This window comes from Lagopus leucura, unplaced genomic scaffold (genome assembly GCF_019238085.1).
Source record: "Lagopus leucura isolate 7727_CA_CO unplaced genomic scaffold, USGS_WTPT01 Super-Scaffold_100015, whole genome shotgun sequence".
In the NCBI taxonomy this organism is placed as follows: domain Eukaryota; kingdom Metazoa; phylum Chordata; class Aves; order Galliformes; family Phasianidae; genus Lagopus; species Lagopus leucura.
This window is the reverse complement of record NW_024962269.1, coordinates 7,958,051-7,978,292: the sequence shown is the minus strand read 5'-3', so window position 1 is coordinate 7,978,292 and position 20,242 is coordinate 7,958,051. Positions and strand designations below refer to the sequence as shown.

The window sequence follows — 20,242 nt, the reverse complement described above, 5'->3', positions numbered from 1 at the left end:
CGGCTGCGAAACCGCGCTCCTGCTCCGGCCTGAACCAGAACTTCTACAGGCCCGAGAGCGCCAAGGGCTGACCCTCTGCCCCAGCCGCGACCACAAAAGCCTTGCTCCGGTGCTGAAATTTGGAACATGCTTTTGAGAAAGCCAGCTTGTAAGCACTCCCATCTAAAGCAGCTTGTACTGCATGGGAACCATCTCCCACCTCCCAAGGAAGTGTTCTTCTATTCTTTTAGCACTCACTGTGCTTTTTGGACCTCACAGTAAGTTAAACATTGCCATCTTGCTTGAGTTTGTAATTAGAATAAGGGAATCTGTAATGAAACAGAGCTGCTGTGCAGTACTTCCTGTATCTCAACCCAGCCCCAGCAACCCCAGTTCTATTTATTACTGACACCACACATTTTTCAGAAGTGAACTTTTACTGTATTTCATACAAATTGAAAGTGGTAATAAATACAGTACAAAAAAGCAGAAGAGAGAAGTGATTGCAGATCTGTCCCCAAGACATACTTAATAACACTCAAGCCACATAATTCCTTTATGATTCAAGTGGTTAATTCTTGACTATAAATTCTTCATAAAATTCCAAGTCTTTCATGCTTAAAGATGGCTTTACAGTCTCCAGTGATTTCACAAAATGTTCCTGTTTTACAGCAGTTGCTTCAAGTCCATTCTCCTGCAATGCCAGCAAGGCAGCCTTTGAAAAAGAAAATATTAGAAGTGCTTCATGGTTTTAAGTTGCACAGAAGTCATTGCAAGTAATTCAAATATGTTACACAAAACCAAATTTTAGACAAACTATCTGAAAACAGCGCTGTACAACTTACAGTATTTATGACAGATCAGTGCATGCTCCACCTTTAGTTCTGTTGTCTGGATTAGACAATGTATCCTTGATCACTCTTAGATTTTTTTTCCAGCTAAAAATGCCACTGTCACTTCAAAGTACACAGAAAAAACTTCTCTGGATCTGAGCCTGAATTAGAAAGGCCATGTGATACAGAAGGTAGTATAACTTCTACCAGTGCGATCATCTACTTCTGCCTGGAAATCAGAGAGAACCTTTATACTGATTTGGCTTTTTATCTTAAGTTTTAACTTTTGCTCACTCCTGTTTTACTCATTCTCCTTCCATTTTCAATTGAGGAATAAGCTGTACTACAGTTAGCTTGGTAACGTGTATGAGTTAGTTCTCTTTTTCCCCCTGAAAAGCCTTATAGTTTATTCCACAGATTAACCATAAAAACATTCCTTACCTCCTTGCACAGATTTTCAATATCAGCTCCAGAGAAGAGGTCTGTTAGGGCTGCTATATCCTGCAGTGACACGTCAGTATCTAATGGAATTTTCTCTGTGCAGACTTTCAAAATGGAAAGCCTTCCCTGTGAGGTGGCAGGTATTGATGAGAAAACCAAACCAAACAATTACTCCCTCTCCAAAACAGTTCAAAATTTAATGTTAGAACTAAGGAAATACAGAAAAATACAAAATCAGAATTATGTTTTTGGTGAAAGAGTAAAGTATTATTAACGGAGATGTTTACTCTTATGGTTCCCATATTCATGTCTAGTATTCAATTACTCATCACTTCATGAAATGAGACCAATTTTAGATATGGTTCCATACACAGTCTGCTTTGGGTCATCTCTTTTTAGGATGGGGAAGGAGGACAAACATTTATACCACTGAACATTTACAGGAAACGAAGATTTGAAGGACAGCCAACTTCTTACAATACTTTCTACAGTTTGTTTTTGTAAACAGACAATTATTTCAGATTGCTGCCTACTTTCTATGAGCAGTGTACCTACATAATCAGGACAAATATTACTGGTATTTAAATTACAAATATAATTATTCCATTCTTCATGTATCTTGAGTTTGGAAACTCATCTCCAGTGAGCCATCCCTCAATTCTGAAGCACATTAGATTATGTTCTTTTTGTTCTGAAAGTATGCTGGCAATTTTTCCCTCCCCATTTAACACCAGAGATGGATTTGTGATACATCACCTTTAGATCTGGAGGTGGAATATAGATCACTCTGTCTAACCTTCCAGGGCGCAGTAAGGCATCATCCAACATATCTGGCCTATTTGTTGCAGCAACTACCATGACATCTCTGCTCAAAGTTTCCTGAAACTCCAGCTGAGCAAAGAGATGGTATGAAGGCATTAGTGCAACACAATTAAGAGAGAGAGGTTTAGATATTTGTTAACTATTAGTGACAAAAGGGGGAGGGAGAACAGAAAATGCATCTCTGCATGTAATTATTTTCCTTTTGGTATCAGTACTTCATTTTCTTTGAGATGAAAAATGAACCTACATAACAGCAAAAGTAACAGTCTAAAAGAATTTGTCAAGGAAGTTGATTTGTGACACAAAATGTACCCCAGCTATTTCTGTTCATGAGCCTGTGTTGGTATTTTGTTCAAAGTTTCACTGAGGAACAGATTTATAAAGACAGTGAGCAGCCTTCATACAGTATTTTATAAAAAAAAAAAAAAATCAGAAATGAAGTAGAATAGCATCTACTACTACTAAGGTTGAGGATTTTAAGTTTAAAAGCATGAATGACAATTCAAGTTTTTTGACACCTGGGCTGCACTTATCATCCATACCACACAGAAAAGGGAACTTCAATACCTGTCTTTCCTCATCACTTAGTTCCTCACATCTCCCCTCAAGCTGTAGTTTATTCCCTCTTCTTTCTGTGACTTTCAGTCCAACACCATCCAACTCATTGAGAAGCACAGACAGCACCCGCTCTGAGACACCACGGCCAGTTTTACCGCACGATCGAGATCCCAGGATAGAATCAATTTCATCCAGGAAGATTATTGCTGGAGAATTTGCTCTCGCTTGGCGGAAAACCTGTTTTTTGGATTTTTAAAAGCAAATGTTAATGCACATATGTTGTTTCAGATAAGGTGAAACCGCTTGTTTGCATATAGTCTTATTTTCACTTAGTGATGTGGACTTAAATTTATTCACACGCAAGAACAAACATTTATTCAAGAAGCCATTCCAGCTGCCATTCCTACAGACAAATTCCGCTTCTGAATTAAATTCCGCAATGAAATGAAAACAAGAGGGTGGAAATATTTTCAAAGCTTAAAACTGTCATCATTTTAGGGCTAGACTTCCTGTTCATATACATGGGAAACCATACGTTAGTTATCAATTTCATAATTAGGGCAGAGTTTTAACTACCATTTTTTCCACGTCATCTTTGCACCTTGTACAAATTGAAAATTGTACCTGAGATAAAATCTTCTCTGAATCTCCAACATAAGGTGAGAACAGCTCAGCACCACTTACAGAGAGAAAGGAACAGTGGCAACTTGTGGCCACAGCCTTCACCAGTGTGGTTTTGGCACACCCTGATGGCCCATAGAGAAGAACACCCTTTGGACGAGCCAGCCCCATCCTCACAAATGCCTGAGGAAATTTCATGGGCCACTCCACACTCTGTTAATACATAAACAAGGGATGAAATTTTCAGTAACAGAACTAAAGATCAAAGGCAACCGACAGAACAGCTGAGCACAATACTCCACTCTTTAGTGCATACATTAATTTGAAAGCAACACAGAATGCTAACTTAGCCTTCCTTGGTAGAAAACACACACAGCCACTCTTCTGGAACTTCCCTCTCAGTCTCAAATGCAATAAAAGGCAATTCTTGAAGGATGATATGCAAGAGCCACCTCTGGCTATACAGAGATGGACTGCTGCAGAGTTTATCAGCTACTCAGAAGCACACTAATTATTCCACTGTATTATGCTTGCTGCTCTTATCTTGTGATGTTGATGCAAAATTATTATAGTGCTTGTCACTTAATGTAGTAGAAAATAATGCTTAAAATAAAATATAAAACCATGTAACTCGTAAGATAATGCATTTCCATAACATAACATACAGAACACCTTGGAGAACAGGTCATCAGAAACTGCCTCTTGATCTAAATGTATTTGCATGTTACCTGTTTTAACTTCAACTTCACATCTTCAAGACCACCAATCTGCTCCCAAGTGATGGGTTTACACTCTTTGAGTCCAACTGCACCTCGGAAAGAGGATGGCTGAATTTTTTTAAAAGCTTCTTGGAAATCTGCCATGTTAATTAGCACTTCAGCTGAATCCTGAAGGAAAACAAACAAGGTGTATTAGCAACATTTTTAGCATACAGTGTACTTCACAAAAGGCCAAAGACAACTCAATTAAATCCCTGCCCGAACAAGCTCAAGCAGTGCACACACAAAGACATAGCAAAGTAGAACATATTCTCTTCATGGCAAGATCTTAAACACAACTTTATCAGACATAAGTATTCTACAGAAAGTTTTCTCCCTAAATCATAGCTCCAACTACGTCAAACAGATGCTAATTCAGGGTTACTATACACAAGTTCCTAGATTCTCTCAAATAATCAAATAAAACAGGCCTTCACACATTCACAACAAGATGTAATAAAAACTTCCTGCAAAATCTTCCACCCACAAAGAAGAAAATTTACTTTGAAGACAGGAACTTAAGGGACTAAGTGAAACAGCAGGCTTACATTTGTAACACTTGTGGTTTTTTTTTCAGTAATTATTTTCCTTTTCTAATTTCTGAATTCTTCATCTTGCTCAAATTTTCAAATAAAACTATGTGCTAATGGAGAAAGGGTGTTAGATAATAATCATGTCTTTCCTCTTCATCGATTTGCAATCATACCGAAGAGCTGTGGAACACAGCCTGCATAGCAGCTTCTCTGCAGAGCGCTGTAAGGTCAGCTCCAACATACCCAGTTGTCATTTCTGCCAGCTTAACCAAATCAACGTCTGTAGAAATGGGCATACCACAGGTGAGCATCTGCAGGATGGATCTCCTCTGCGTAAGCGTTGGCGTCCCAATAATAACCTAACCCAAGGAAGATAAAATTTTCATGTAGTTACTTCATCATATTCCTCTCATTTTGTAGAACTGGCCAAGCAAGTTTGTCTCCACTTTAAACAAACTTCTGAAGATTTATACATACTTATATTGCAACCAAAGAATTCAGGAGGAATTCAACAGTTCATAGATTACAGCTATTTAAAGCATCTTTACTTCACACCTACTTTCCAAGAAAATAGTTGTTGTATAATCAGTTGTTCATAAGACATTGTTAGTCACTGTCCATCAAATCCTGTTTTTAGGTAATATAAACAACTGACTTAGCAATAAGATTATTATTTCATTGTTCACAAAGGCTGAATTAGATAACAAACAGGTTTATTTAATTGAATGCGTTATATAAAATTCAGGCTTGGCTATGTGAAATGGGGCTCGTCTTTATCAACTGTCCCCTTACCACATCCCCTAAACAGAAAGAAAAAAGAGGGCTGAGCACGGATAGCAATGTCTGCTTACTTCTCTGTCAAACCTGCCTGGCCTTCTCAGCGCAGGATCCAAGGCGTCAGGCCTGTTTGTCGCTGCCACAACCACCATCCTATCTTTACCAGCACCAGCACCGTCCAGCAGCGTCAGCAACTGAGCAACCAGGCGATCCTCAGGAGCGCTGCTGGAGCTCCGTCGTTTCGGGCACAAAGCATCGATCTCATCAATAAAGAGCACGGTCGGGCCCTCACAGGACATCTCCCTGCCCTTTTCAAAGACGCTTCGCAAATTCTCCTCGCTTTCCCCCGGCCTGGAGCCGTACAGCGCGGGGCCGCTGACGCACAGCAGATACGCGCCCACCTCCTTCGCCACTGCCTTCACCAGGAGCGTCTTCCCCACCCCTGGAGGGCCGACCAGCAGCACCCCGTTGGGGACGGAAAGCCCCAGCTTCTTAAACGTCCTCGGGAAACGGAACGGCAGGTCGACCATCTCCTTCAGAGACTCTCCCACATCGTCCAGCCCCGCCACGGGAATTTCTGCCGTGTCCTCCGTTAAGAGCCTGTACCGTTCTAAAGTCATCACCTCCGTAATCGTCACGTTCGTCTGGGGGGTTATCAGCCCGGCTTCCTCCGTCGCGGGGTCTACGGAGAGAATTTCCACGTGCACCACGGGAGCGCGGACACGAGGACCAGCAGTAACGACGTAGCGAGGGGAAACGTAGACGTGGGTCAGCAGATCGCGGACCGCCTCCTGCAGCCCCGCAGGCCGCCCGCGCGCGCCGCCCCGCAGCACCGCGCGCACGGCCGCCCCCCGCAGGCGGCGGGAAGACAGCGGCTGCAGGCAGCCGGGGCTCAGCGTCAGCCCGCGCGGGGCCGCCCCCGTCAGCCCGGTGCTGCAGGCCGGGTCCGCCTGCACGTACCCGTCCGCCAGGTCCGGCCGCGGCCACGCCGTGCACAGATAGCTGCCGGCGGGCAGGGAGATCCGCAACGGAGCGCCCAGCCGGACCCCTAGGGAGGAGAGGGCGGCGGGGCCCAGCCTGCACCGCTGCGTGCCTTCGTCCCCGGGGTCCGGGGGTAGAAGCTTGAGGGGCGCCAGTTCCATGGCGGCGCGCTGCTCGCTCACCCGCAGCCGGCGGCACGCCGCCAACCCCCGCGAATCGCAGTCCGCGCCGCGGTGCGAGCACGCGCACACAGTGGGGCTCCGCCTCCCCTCGCACATTCCCGCCTCCTTCCCGTGAGGCCCGGCGGCGCTTGGCTTCGCTGGGCGGAGTGCGTGTTCCACCGGAGGGTGCGCTTGCGTCAGCTGTAGCAACTCATCCGCAAAAAACCTGCTAGGATGCGAGATAAAACCATCATCTGTGAGATTTATGGTGTGCATAATTTCAGTCTCGTCAGTAGCTTGATTGTGAGTAAAATTACACGCACAGACTCCACTTGAGACCCCCCCCCCCCCCTCCCCCTCCCCAGAACTGGGATCCCCGTCTCACGGGGCAGGCAGGGATTCACTTCAGGACCGGGCTGTTCGTCCTTCTGACGGCTTCCCGCTTTATCATGGTCCTGTGTGAGCCAAGGGCTGTACACAAAACAGTACAAAAAGAGGCAATATTGTTAGTTCAGCTAATTCTAAATACCTCATAGGAACTCATTAAAGAGAAGCAGAGCCACAGAATTATTAATACAGCTTTTTGAAAGTGGGCAAAATTGCCTTTTTTTGAGAGAGAGTGAATGGCAGAATGAAAACCTTATTTATGAGTATCCATGGGAAGCATTGCTGAGTGGCTGCCCTGGATTGGAATGCATACCTTTGAGTGCTCCCAAAACTTTTGCAGACCCAAGATTCAATACCGACAAAGTGGCAAAAAGATCTACCTACAAGAATCTTGTCTAAACTGTCAACCCCCCTCGAAAAAAACAGCAATAAAACCGAAAGCAAAACAGAGCCAACACAATTTTCTCAATATTCACTAGATGGCAGCTGATCTTCAAAAATGACTCGTTTCTCCTTGCAGATCCAACAGTTCTGAGGGAGTAGACATCAGCTCTTAGAGAAATCGAACGTTGCCCATCACTGTCTTTGCTGTGTTTCAAATATCAAACTGAAAATCCAACACAGTGAGTGTTCAGATATTTTCAACTGCATTACTTTCTGCTTTTTTTTTTTTTTTTATGGTCAATTTCTTACTACTAACTTATGGGGAGGAATGTTCCCTCATCATTTGCTTTTGTATTTTATGGCCAGCTATACATCTTCTAAAGAGCGTTTGTTCTTTGTGAGACCATTCCTAGTTCTTTCTAGCAATTTGCTTAGCTGTCTATGAAGTCGTTCCAAGCCTTCTAAGAATTCTGAGCATCCTTTCTGGGAACATTTTTGGTACTTCCTTTGAAGCCATATCTTGTAAGTTAAGAATATTTTGTATTTTGATTCAGTCTTCCATTGGTCTGAACAATTTATTTTTGCCTCACAAGTTTATATGAGTTGCTGCCTGATTTAAATAGCAGGTCACTTCATTGTTTTCAGTTATGTAAAGGTGAATTGTCCATATATTCTAATGAAGAAGGCATTGGTAATATTATTACTGTCAGTAAATTCTATTGAAGACAGAAGCATTTAAGTTGTTAATTACTTTTTCTTCCTCCTAGCCCAATGCAAACAAAAACACTGTGGTACTTCTTGCTTTTGGAAACAAATACTAACATATCCACTATATACACTGGATATCTGGCATTACTCTGTACATCATTGTTGATATAGTGTTTACTTGGTAGAAAATGTTTTTATGCTTTCCTAAATCACTCATACAAGCTCTCTGGATACACTGAAGTGTTAATTACCCTGTTTTCACCTGGGGCCTCCACCCACACCTGTGCCCATGGGTGATACTTTATTTAAAGCCTGGTCTTTACTACCTGAGCTGTATTATTGATGTTTGTATTCAGAAGTGGTGGTATTACATCTATGCTTCTCATGGGTGAGGGCCTGCCCTAAGGCAGGCTAGACTAGTTTATCTGGGGGCCTGTTTCATCTCTGTTAGTTTGTTTGGTGAGTTGGGCTCCTAGCTGACTTCTTCTCTGCATCACCTGGCTAGGGTGGGCTTGAGCCTATCAAGTTTGGTTTTTCATCTTATAGAGCTGATAGCCTTTGTACTGTGACAAAAACTTTTTTTTTTTTTTTTATAGTGTTACCAGTATATTATTGTTATGTGGGAATACGTGCATTGGAGATGTTCATCATAAATATGGACTTCTTTAAGAAGTTGACCTATAAGGTTTCATTTTTTAAACTTATCTAAGTCCTTAATAAATAGTGTTCAGTTGTTATGTTTGTCTGTGACTACATTTGAGTTCCTGAGTACTTTAGGTTCCTGTAGTGGAAATACTAAGTCATGGCCTGAAGCAGAGATTGAGCACCTGGTAGAGAGGTAGGGCCAACCCAGGTGAGTTCAGTTGCATGCAATGCAGTGCACCTGAGTGACTGAAAGGGGTGGAGCCAGGATCAACCCCTTCCCAGACCTCATTTAAGGGTTGAAGCAGTAGAGGCAAGGGTGTCTTGCTGGAGATTTACACGTACGTGAGGCCTTCTAAGAGTAAGTAGATTCTTTCTTATATCTTTCTTTATTGCTGTGCTGTGGCTGCTGCATTTGAACGCATCCTCAGCTGTTGTAGCCTGGGGCTTTGCTGTTGTTGCTACACTTTCCATTGCATGATGGTGTTACAGTTCCCTTATTTGTATATGCTGTGAAAGCTGGGTCATATGTGATTTTTCGTTCTTACCTTTTTTGTGTCTGGTCTGTGTAACTTATAGTAAGGTGTAATGATGTATGCTGGCATCTTATTCTTTTGTTGTGAGCACTGTGTTCCTTAGTGTGAAACTCAAAGGTGCTGGGATAAGCTGTAATTCAGCCACTTGAAATGAAGAATCACCTGTTGTACTTGCAGGCTATGACACTGTAAAGGTAGAATGTGTGAGCAGAAATTGCCTAGTATTAAATGGGGAGGTTGGTGGCCCTGTATGTGGCAGGGGGTTGGAGATTCATGATCCTTCAGCTACTTTCCAATCCTGGCCATTCTATGATTCTGTATGATTCTGTGATGATTATTTTGAATAAATGCTGGATGGGACATAGGATAGCCTATTCTGTTGAACCTGCTTATATTTAACATATGTACATACGTATGCATACAACTTCTACAACTTTAACACAGGACTTACCCATATGTGGAAATGTTCTTGACTCTGATTACATGTGCAGTTCTACAGAATTGTTTCTACTTCTCTTTGAATTATCAGGTAATATAATAAACTTCAGCAAGGTAAGAACATCTGTTTAATGGTATTAAAATAACTGCTTCTAAGTGCTGTAGGACAACTTAATTTCTTAGTGCCTTTGAAAATGTATTTCATCATCTGAAGTTCTGATGCAGAAGAGTAACACTATATTCAATTACTTAATACATTTTCAGAGAGCTTTGTTTGTCACTTATGGAGGTTGTTAGGCCTGCTTCCGATGCATCAATGCCTTAAAGAGGAAAAAAAAAATCTAAGTTCTTTCCCATGTTCACTTTGTGTATAGAGTGAACAAATGCCGTCTAATGTTTAAATAAGTGGATGGTAGTCAGTAACTTTATTGCTGTTATCTGTTTGCAGTGAACTGGAAAAGCTGGTTTCTTTTATAAAACAATAGGCTGGCTGAGAATGCCGATGTAGATGGTTCAATTTAATGATCATTGTATCACAGAAATGTACTGCTGGAAAAACTATTCTGTCACTGCTTGGAAATTCAGTTAGTTATAAATTACTTCCCTCATTCTTGTGTTGGTGGTTTGCGTGAGAACATATTAAAATGTTAGAATAATTCTAACTTGCATGAGATTAAGTAAATTCTTTCATATGCTTTCTCTGTTTTCTGTTGTAAAGAGGACAAGAACCCTAGGAGAGGTGATAGTAGAACTTAGTTATATGAATATTTACTTTTTATGTTCAATATACTAATAACAAGCTTACCTGATTAGAGCTGGATATGTTAACTCCCAACTCTCAGTAGCCTATTGTCAAAGGGTTGGAAATAAAAATTTGCAAAGCTGGCGTTGTGGCCTCATTCCCATATGGATGTATGCTTACTGCAGGAAGAGAGTTAAGCATACTGTTTGGATAGAAATAGAAGACAAACATAAAAATAACTGCAAGTAGTTTAACTGTGGGAGATGGATGAGCACCTTCAACTTCCTGAGACCACTGTGGGCTTGACGCTACCTAAGAAATGCCAATTATGCTTGAAAATCTGACTTGAATTTATTACCAGTTATTTGATACAGATATACCACATACAGCACTGAGTCTTGATTTCTGTTAGGCTATTGTGAACTAAGTACAATGTATTTGGTTTTTCTGCTGCACCAATTGTCTTTCAGGCATCAAGTATACTACAGTATCAGTAGCAGTCCTCTGTGTTGCTTAAGAAGAACAAATAGTAGCCTAAGTCAAAAGGGACCAAGACAGCAAAGAAAGGTCAGAAATCTTGGACTAAGATTTTATGAAGAACAGTATAGAATAGAAAAGACATCTGAAGAGGAATCTAGTAGTTGTTTGGACAGTGGTCTGTTTCTTATGGGAAGGGGTGTGAATGCTTCTACAGAACTTATTTTAATATGAAACATCAGAATTGCTATATATTTTCTTCATGTTTATACTTCAGCTCAAGAGAAGCTTCTGAAAATCCTTGGGGACACAGTCCATCTGACTGCTGGTTGGAGTGACTGTCTCTTAGTAGTATTAGTTTTTCCTTCTGCATTTGGGAGAAGTCTTATGCCTTCAGCGTTCTTCTTTTCTAAAACAAAGATCTTGGAACGCAATCATGCCCAAATATCAACATATTTTCCCTTGTCATCATTGCTTAAAATTAGATAAATTATTCTGGGCTTGTATGAATTGTCACTTGTCTCTATTCTTGTCTTTCTGTTTCAAGCTGCTGCATTTTCCTTTCTTGCTGTTTCCTAATACTTCTGTAATGAGCCACCTTTTCTACTTACCACCCCAACCTTTGATTACTGAGCTTACCAAAGTGAGATGGTTATGATTTACAGGGGAAGTGGGAATGATTGCAACACTGCCAGAAGAGCTCCGTATCTTCGTGTTACAATGCAGAATATTCTCAGAATTAAATGCTCTTTTAAAACATGCTGACTTTTAAGTGCTAGCAGTTAAGTAATGTATAGAATAGTAGAATCACAAGGTTGGAAACAACCTAGAAGATCATCTAGTCCAACCATCTTCTCATTACCACCACTACTATAATCTAAACCGTATCTCGCAGCTCCTCATCCAGATGCCTCTTAAACAGTGCCAGGGACGGTGACTCCACCACCTTCCTGCGCAGCCATTCCAGTGTCTGACCACTCTCTGAGAGAAAGTTTTTCCTTGTGTCCAACCTAAACCTCCTCTGGTACAACTTGCGGCCATTTCGCCGGGTCCTGTTCACTGCCTGGGAGAAGAGGCCAAACCCCTCTTCACCACAGCCTCCCTTCAGGAAGTTGTAGAGTGCAGTGAGGTCTCCCCTGAGCCTCCTCTTCTCCAGACTAAATCCCAGCTCGCTCAGCTGCTCCTCATAAGACTTGTGCTCTAGATCCCTCACCGGTTTTGTTGCCCTTCTCTGGACATGGTCCAGGGCCTCAATGTCTTTCAGTGGCTTCTAGGTGTGAAGCCCAGCGGACTGGGCATGAGTGGAATGCAGTTGTGTTACTGCTCACACTGCACCATCTTAGGCTTTGTTTCTTTTTGTGCTTTTAGGACTTGCATTAAGACAGCTAGGTAAATAATGAAATTCTCCTTGATGTGTTGTTGGTTTAGTTTTACTGCAAATTAAATTTAGATACCAAGGAGCAATAATTTAATTCTGTCTCTTGTTTCTGTTAGTGAAATTAGTGTAATATGTGCTGATTTTTTTTTTCCTTACTGTTTCACATGGGTATTATTCCTGTTCTGTTATCAAGTTCAGTTGTTAAAGAAATTCAGGGCAGTGAATAGTGCAGATACCAAAATAATCCACCTGACTCAACTAATGAGTTACATTTATTGCTTCAGTATTGCAGTGATTTTCAGGCATTTTATCTGACACAGATCTATTACTGTCCAAGCATCAGAAATTATTTTTAATCTGATGCCAAACTAACTGAAAACAACACTTTTAGTTGTAGCTTGATCCAAAGCAAGAGATTACATGAAAAATTCAACTTCAGATGTTTGAAACTGAAATTTGAATACTCTAATGAAGTTAGAACATCACTTCCTTGTTTAGCAGAATTCCTTCTACTGAAAAATAAACCAGCAGTCTCAATAGTTAACTTTGGTTTTTAATGTTCTAAAAATCCTTTGTATGGGCTCCAAGGGACTGAATCTCTGGCTGGGATTTATCTAAACAACAAATTAATAAATGGAAAATTGAAAATAATGTTTTTCAACTTTCCTACTGTTTAATGTAGAACTCTAGGGATGTTCAAATATATCCCATTGGTTGATATTTCAGAAAACATTTTGTGAAATTTTGTTCCTGTTTTTGTTGCTTTGTTAGGGCATTGCAGGGAAAATGATGAAGTAGATAAGACAAGTCATGTATATATACTCACATCTAAAAGCTGGTTTAAATTGCTAGTCTCTTGGTGAAAACTGGGTGTGTTTGGTTTCTCAGACTGTAGTACTGTCATGAATGTTTTGCTGTCCTGATGAAAGCATCTGTTGCTTGCTACAGTCTGCTTTTCCTCCTATATAATTTCTGAGAATGCGACAGCTGAATTTTTCCAACATCTAGCAAATGTCAGTTAGTATATGTGAGCCTAACTGCTCAAAAGCAGCTTGATATCAGTACTTGGAAAAGGACAGGACTGTATTTACACAGTGAGCTGACAGCATCAGGAGATGCGTTTGTTGCACTTTGCTTTCCCCCAGTTAGTATGTAAGATAAGGGACATCGCTTTTTGATTTGTGCTAAGGCCTCACTGAGTTCTTACTACTGTATCAATATCCCCCAAAGTACCTGGCAAACCCATCCAATAGCAATAATGTGATTCTATTAGCAGCATACTCTTGCCTTAATTTTAGGACAGGGAGAGGTAGCTGAGCATCTTTCATTGTAAACTTAAAAAAAAAAAAGCAATGAACAGTCCTCAGCAAAACCTAAGCAACTTAGGTTCAGTGCAACCTTTTGTTACCTTTTAGAGTGTTAATGTAAAAATGACAGTGAACAAAGTGATGCTTCTGTGTCAAAATGGCTTTCTCCTTTCTATTTCCAGTGCTCTCTAGTTTTGTGTTGTTGGTATATTGTGTAGTGTGCAACTTAACTTAAATAAATACATTGTCTGTTCACATAGTGTTCTCTTGAGATGAACATTCAAGCTTTCCTTTGTAGAAATATCTATAGCATAGGATAGATTTATCAAGCTTAAAAAAGGTGGTGTTAAATATAATTACTTTAACATCTGAAGTAATGCTTTTAGTTACAGAACTTCTAACTGTAGAATCTGTAGTAGATGTAACTGAACACACAGAGCATAATTTAGCAATGGCTAAATCACTCAAATCATTGTGGCAACTTGAAAAATGTCTTGAGCTTTGCTAGCCTGAAGGCACTACTTTATTTCCAGAATCTTTCCCAAAGGAGGTTCCTGATGAGAGTAGCTTCAACTGTAATTGAATGTAGAACTTAAAGTTTATGAAAGATTAAAGTGTGTGATTAAAAAAAGTAACAGTCACTTGTCAAATAGTCTTGCTGGTGGTAAGCAGCTGTTTGTTACCCTTGTGCTGAACTGTAGTCTTTGAAGCAATGTTAGGGAAATTCACCTGCTGAGCTTGTCAGAGCTGCATCCAGTCACAGCAGATCTCAATTTGACTTCAAATGTCCTTGTATATGCTAGCAAGATAAGAATTTACTGATCTCTGGAATAAATTGGTTAAAACATATAGTTCTTATTACATGAAGATGCAGCCTTAAAAGTAGTACTAACAAAGTTGTTGATGCATCAATACAAAATTTATTGATACATTAATACAAGCTTCTTATCGCTGCCCTGTTCATTTGAATAAGACAGGTCCTTTAGTTCGGGAAATTCTTGGCAAAGTTTGTGCACTTCAAAGACGGAAAACTGTATGGCATCTCAGTCTCAAAGGAAGCCTCTTCTGCAGTGTGTCCTACAGAACCAGAACTTTTCAGCTAAATAGTTTGCAAGTTATATTTAGCTTTCAACTGAATGACAATTTAGAGTCCAGATTTGTAATCCAGTGGAGCAAGGTGTGTGGTTCAGTATGCTTACTGAGAAGTCATTTTGAGTGAAAATGTCTAAAAAGTATCCTTAAAGTGTATTAACCCGCATAAATCGTGACTCAGGAATTCATACTTCTGAGGTAGGTGGTAATGCTCTTCCATAGATCCAAAGTACTGGAAGTGATGGCTAAACAAACTTGAAGATTAATTCTTTTAGTTTGGATGATTTAAGTAGATCTGGCTATTGAAACAATAGTCAAAAATAAAGTTTCAGTTTTTCCCACTTTTCTGAATGGGAAGATCTCTGTAGAAACACTTTTCTCTCAGTGATGCAAATTGTTTTATCCACTTGATTTTTCACTTTTTTTTAGTCTTTCAAAGCTGTTAGAGATTGTTATTCATATTTTCCCTTAAGAAAACAAAGGACCACACTGCCACAGTTCTTTCAAGATTTATATCCAACTTTTACCTTTACCAAACCCAGCAGGAGGTTGAGATACAAGATCAAAATCTTTGGCATTCTGTTTGCTTCATTGCTTAGTTACAACTTTTGTTTTTTTTTGGACAGTAGAAACAGCAGCTCAGTTGGTGATAAATTCTCTTACAGAACTTGTGTGAGAAATCTCGCTGGCTTCAGTGAGAGCTGGACAGAACCCTGACAGCCAATCCAGGAGCAATGCCTACACTGCATAGAATAGTACGTAACCAGTCACGTTGGCATGAGGCTTGTGAAGTCCCTGTGCAAGTGGCTGTGTTTAGTTCTCAAATATTGCCTGCTGATCAAAGTACTTTTTCAGACTGATTGCACTGTTTTAAGTACTTGCTCTGGTAAGGAGTTTGCTCTAGACTTTGAGGTTTGAATGTCTAGCTAGAACACTTGATGTTTGTGAACATAACTAGTAGTCAAGGTTTTACTTTTCTATTCTGCTAAATGTATTGTCCTGTATTTGCTGGTTTAATTTTTCTTGTTCAAAATGATACTGCCTTCCAAAGAAGAAACACTTTTGGAGAGAGTTGTTAACAGGGATGTGGAGTGATGGAAGTGCTTTCATGTACTTGCTTTTCAAAAGGAGCTGAGGATCTGCTCCATTAATTGTGGTTAATGGAAGGAAGCCATTGAACAGGGAGGGGGGGGAATAATTAGCTAACTGGTACAAACACTGTGAGAACACCTACCCACAGGATGGCTGTTCTTACTACAGCTCAGGTTTGGAACAGAGTAGGTACAGAGTCTTCCAGCTTCAGATTCTTCTGTGTCTCTCAATATTTGACTGAAAAATATCTCTGCTACATAAAATTAAACACTTCAGAGTCATTTACATAACTTTTGCCTTTGTGGTGCATTGCATTATCTGAGACTAATTTAAAACAGACCTTTATGAAGTCATCTTTCAGAAAAACTAACTTAAAATGGAAATCAGGAGGCAGTATTTAAAAAAAAAAAAAAGCCATCTAGAGTTGACTTCTGGAGAAATGTCCCCACACTGGGAGTGCTCTGAAGCTTTAGCGGGCACAGTACCCTTCACCCATATCCTGACTCCCTTCAGCTGCTGGAGTAAAACGAAAAATGTCAGATTCGTTCTCACTATCCTTACAAGGAAACCTTGATTCTCATAGTTATCTAATTTTTTTCTTTTAACCTTAGTGATCTGCTGGAATAATATTTCAAGTCGTTTAAATTTCCAGTAAGTATTACTCAATAATATACATGGATGATGTTTAGCAAGCGGACAATGTGCAGACCTGTCACTTTAATGAAGTATTCTCCAATTTTTGTTAACAGTAATAAACAAGAACATGCAGTAGAGAGCCTGAGAGGGTGCTTTAGCAATGGGGAAAGGCATGGTGAAAGCTGTCATTGTCACTATCTCCTGCTGCACTGGAGAAAATGCTGGAGGGAGGTGGCTGTTTGGGAACACCCATCACTTCTCTTGCCAACTGGCTCCAGGGGAAACTTTTCTGTGCTTCCCCTGCCTCTGCCCCCTGTAATGTGTGGCATCAGTCTGGGGACTGAAAATGAAATGCTGTGACGGGTCGCATGTATAACATCCTTTGTGCAACAGACATGGAATAGGAAAATGTTTTAAGGCCTAAGGAGTCTGATGAAGGGAAGTCATCCATGAGGAAAAAAAAATCTGGCAGAACACTGTAGTTATCTATCAGCTCAGAGCTGCTGTTTGCTTCTGTTGAGCCAAGAACACACAGGATGCAGCGTTATGCTCAGGTCTACGTGGGTGCCTCACCAAGAGAGCTTAATGTGCCTTGAGCTCCTGTGTCTCATTTCCTTTTCATGAGAGTAACTTAGCTGGTGTTTTGTACATTGTAACAGTCGTAGCTTTATAAGAATTGGAAATGGGCATATGAGATCAGATTTATTATTTTGTCCCTAACATTTTTGCTTTTTTTATGGCCTTGTTAAAAACTTGAAAGGAGAAATAGAGAAAATTCACAGTAGTGAGGATAGTGTTTAGCAGAATAATAAGGTATAGAATGCACACTTCATTAAGGAAATAGCTTTGCAGATTTTTTCCTTCTGCACAAGAATTTACAGCTTTTGTAGTAGTTTAGCTAAAATTATCTTGTGCTGCATTTTCCTATCGTGAATTTAAATGATCCAAAAAGTGAACTTGTTTGGCTTATTGCTGCATTTTTACAATTATTTCAACCTCTGCCTGCACTGCACCTGCCTTGCAGCGACATCTGCTGGGAGAAGCAGGAAGCCTTTATTGTAATTACAGCGCTTTGGAATGAAAGTTAATTGCACTCCACATTTGAGGTTATCTTTTTGTCTTATCGACATTGCATACGGATGTAGCTGTATTAAGGAATAATTGCTAAATACTCATAATGCTAAACTTGTGCTTTAAGTATTCTAAGTGTCACACTGATGGATGTTCCAAATAAGTACTTATCCTTTCCTTCTGGTTTTACGTTTGGTATGTAAACACTGGAAAAAATCAAAGTGGGGAAAATATAGATGAGAAATCACCTTTTATTTCTGTAGAGTTGAAGAGGTGATGGAAATATAATTGGATAAGAAACCTCGAGGTCCATGCCTAGCTTTACAATGTAATATGTTGGTTGGAAATCTGAACAAATTGCAGTGCTCACCTGGAATATGTTAAGTGATACTTAAAGATCACTATTGTATAAGCAGTTCCTGATTAGTTCCTTTTACAAACATATTTTGTTTTGTTTTTCTTTTTGCATGATTATCACTTATTTTCTGACATTTGTTTTATTTTGGTTTCTTGAGCCAGAATTAAATGCAGCACACCTGGATCTTCGCTTACTGTGGCTTATCCTATCTTATTTCCCCTAAATCTTGTATTTTATTTCCTTTTGCCTTAATTTTTTTTCTGCCTTAATATGTCAGTGCTTCGTATTTAGGGCAAAGGAATCTTTTCTACACTGAGAACTCTTACCATACTAAGAACTTGATTCCTGTACTGCAATTGAGTTTTATCTTTTTTCCCTTGATTTGGAATTCTTTTTGAATCACTTTTCTTATCTTGCCTCTTTTTTTTCTTTTATCCTTTATTTTGTGATCATGTACTTTTCTGCTTTGTATTCTCTTCTCAGTCTCCTGTTTTATCACTTTGTGCACATTTTAGATGAAAACACCAAGAAATTGTGTGAGTATTTACTGACTTTATGTAATGGAACTTTATTGCATATTTTATAATTGGAGTCATGCCTCCTTTCAGTTGATCCCACTAGAATCCTTCCTATCTTGTTTTGCTGCTGTTGTGCCTCTAGCCCTAGTATTAGTGATTATTGCAAAGATGCCACGGACAGCTCTTATTTTAAATAATTTACAGAGCTTTTAGAAATCAGGTAATAGATCTCAGACTGTTACTGTACAATATGGGCACTTAAACTGCAGGACTTCTGTGTGCTGAGAAGGGGAACTTTCGGGAGTTGCTTAGCAGCTTCTCAAAGGAGGTAATGGATGTCACTAAGAATTAAAAACAGCTGATAAAGAATGACAGTAATGTGTAATAACAGATGTTAGTGCTCACCTAAAGAGGACTAGTAAATAAGATGTTAGATGCCAATATATGCTGTAATTATTTATCTATTTTAAGCAGGAGATGAAAATGAGGAGGATTAGAGGCCTTAAATATGTTGTTAGATTCATAGTCAGCAAAGTTCCTTTTGTTAGGTAACTTCAAGTGTCAAAACAAAACAGTTCATCGTAAAGTGGTACTTAAGAGGGCTTAAGCATGAACTCCCACTTTTGTGTGGCTGCCTTTTAGTGAGATGATGTATCTGAAGACAATTCGCAGGAGTCTTCAATGTGCGTTAGTGAATTAATTTGAAACTGCTTTTTAGATGACCCAACTGCTGAAGCAGACTTAAATTTGGCCAGTTGGTTACTTGATAGTATCTGTTGTATAGCCAATGCAGATGGACTGTATGATGCTCAGTAAGTTTTTTCCTATTCTCTCTGATGTGTTGCCCTTAATCTTTCATCACTTGTACACCACATGCCCCAAAGCATCCATCAGTGCAGTTAGTCATAACCAAATAAGTGAGATAAAAATTCCTTATTTTTGGTATCTTCAGCTTTTCTCTAATTTTTTTTAAATTACCAGATGCTAACAGTTCTTCAAGTCTTCTCTCAAAATCTTTGCAAAGCACACCATGTTAAAATCATGCTGCTCTTAGTGACACATGTAAGTCACACAGAGCAGTAATGAAAAGCAGTCCAGTCTGTTCTGAATTTTGGATTCTGTCACAATTACACTTATGTACTTTCTATCATAAAACTGAAATTTGAATAAGATCCTTACTGAGAAGGAAATTACAGACAACCTCCATGGACGTATTCATCTTTTTCCCTGAGTGTTCCTCTATTCTAATGGGTTTGACAACACTGGCAACACATTCACTTTTTCATTAATGACAGCTTGTTATTAAATAGTTTGGAAATTTAAAAGTACGGAGCTTAGATCCACTGTCCTTTTATAGTAAACCATGTGAGTAACTGTCAATCTTCAAAGCAGTTCTGTTTGAATATGTCTGTATGAATACATATAATATAAATGAATTTGACCATGTATTTAAGACAATGATTTGTTTCCTTCATAACTGCAGTCATTCTTTCACAAAGCACAAAGAATGGTACTATCTCATTTTATTTCTGTTGTCTTGGACAGCCAGATTATTCCATTGTTCAAACATAAAGATAAGAGCTGCTTTTCTGCTATATTTTAGATGCACAAATTCAGTAAGATTACACAAAGTCTGAGTTGTGCCATGCATTTCAGTTTTCCTTTTCTGTTCTAGTTCTGACTGAATTAACACCTGATGCCAGGGTGATTCTCCTCAGCTCTTCCTTACAAACACAGAAGTACAGCATTAAGGACCCAATGAATCTCCAGTCAGTCTTTACTTTGTAAGATCTTGTGCTCCTGGAATGAGGTACCTTTCCAGTTGTGAACAGTCCAAGTATATTTCTTCTTGTCTTAATTCTGCATTCAACACAGTTGCTATGTAAGCATAGCACAGAGGCTAGAACTCTAATTTCATTTGTTTCAAATCTTGTAAAATGTACTGTTATTTTTATTATTGTTCTGAGAACTGTTGGAAACTGCAGGAGAAATTAGTTGTTGTACAATGAGAA

At 39.7% G+C, this 20,242-nt stretch overlaps 1 protein-coding gene and 2 long non-coding RNA genes across 14 annotated transcripts in view; 2 read left to right on the top strand and 1 right to left on the bottom strand.

The window, feature by feature from the left end:
- Positions 1 to 397: 397 nt before the first annotated feature.
- Positions 398 to 6,475, bottom strand: SPATA5L1 (spermatogenesis associated 5 like 1). The gene is made up of 8 exons (XM_042876247.1): positions 5,397 to 6,475; positions 4,719 to 4,904; positions 3,983 to 4,141; positions 3,258 to 3,467; positions 2,643 to 2,870; positions 2,010 to 2,144; positions 1,254 to 1,379; positions 398 to 694 (listed from the first exon to the last, which is right to left on the bottom strand). Exons 1-8 carry the CDS (start codon positions 6,462 to 6,464, stop codon positions 551 to 553), a joined length of 2,256 nt encoding a protein of 751 aa, XP_042732181.1. The 5' UTR covers positions 6,465 to 6,475; the 3' UTR covers positions 398 to 550.
- Positions 6,476 to 6,618: 143 nt separating this feature from the next.
- The window catches only part of LOC122182577, a 72,890-nt gene continuing 59,266 nt past the window's right edge, over positions 6,619 to 20,242 (top strand). For all 12 annotated transcript variants that reach the window (XR_006179872.1, XR_006179871.1, XR_006179868.1 and 9 more), the window contains exons 1-2: positions 6,619 to 6,767; positions 7,372 to 7,474. This is a non-coding gene — a long non-coding RNA (uncharacterized LOC122182577). The remainder of the gene's footprint in view (positions 6,768 to 7,371; positions 7,475 to 20,242) is intronic.
- On the top strand, positions 8,920 to 19,988 carry LOC122182581. Its single transcript, XR_006179875.1, has 3 exons — positions 8,920 to 8,946; positions 9,566 to 9,650; positions 19,906 to 19,988. It is a non-coding gene; the product is annotated as an uncharacterized LOC122182581 (long non-coding RNA).

Coding starts and splice junctions, on each gene's coding strand:
- SPATA5L1 (XM_042876247.1), bottom strand. CDS start 6,464: ATGGAACTGGCGCCCCTCAAGCTTCTACCCCCGGACCCCGGGGACGAA. Junction 4,905..5,396: donor CAGGCAGGTTTGACAGAGAA/GTAAGCAGACAT, acceptor TCCTTGGGTTAG/GTTATTATTGGGACGCCAAC. Junction 1,380..2,009: donor TTCCACCTCCAGATCTAAAG/GTGATGTATCAC, acceptor GCCACCTCACAG/GGAAGGCTTTCCATTTTGAA.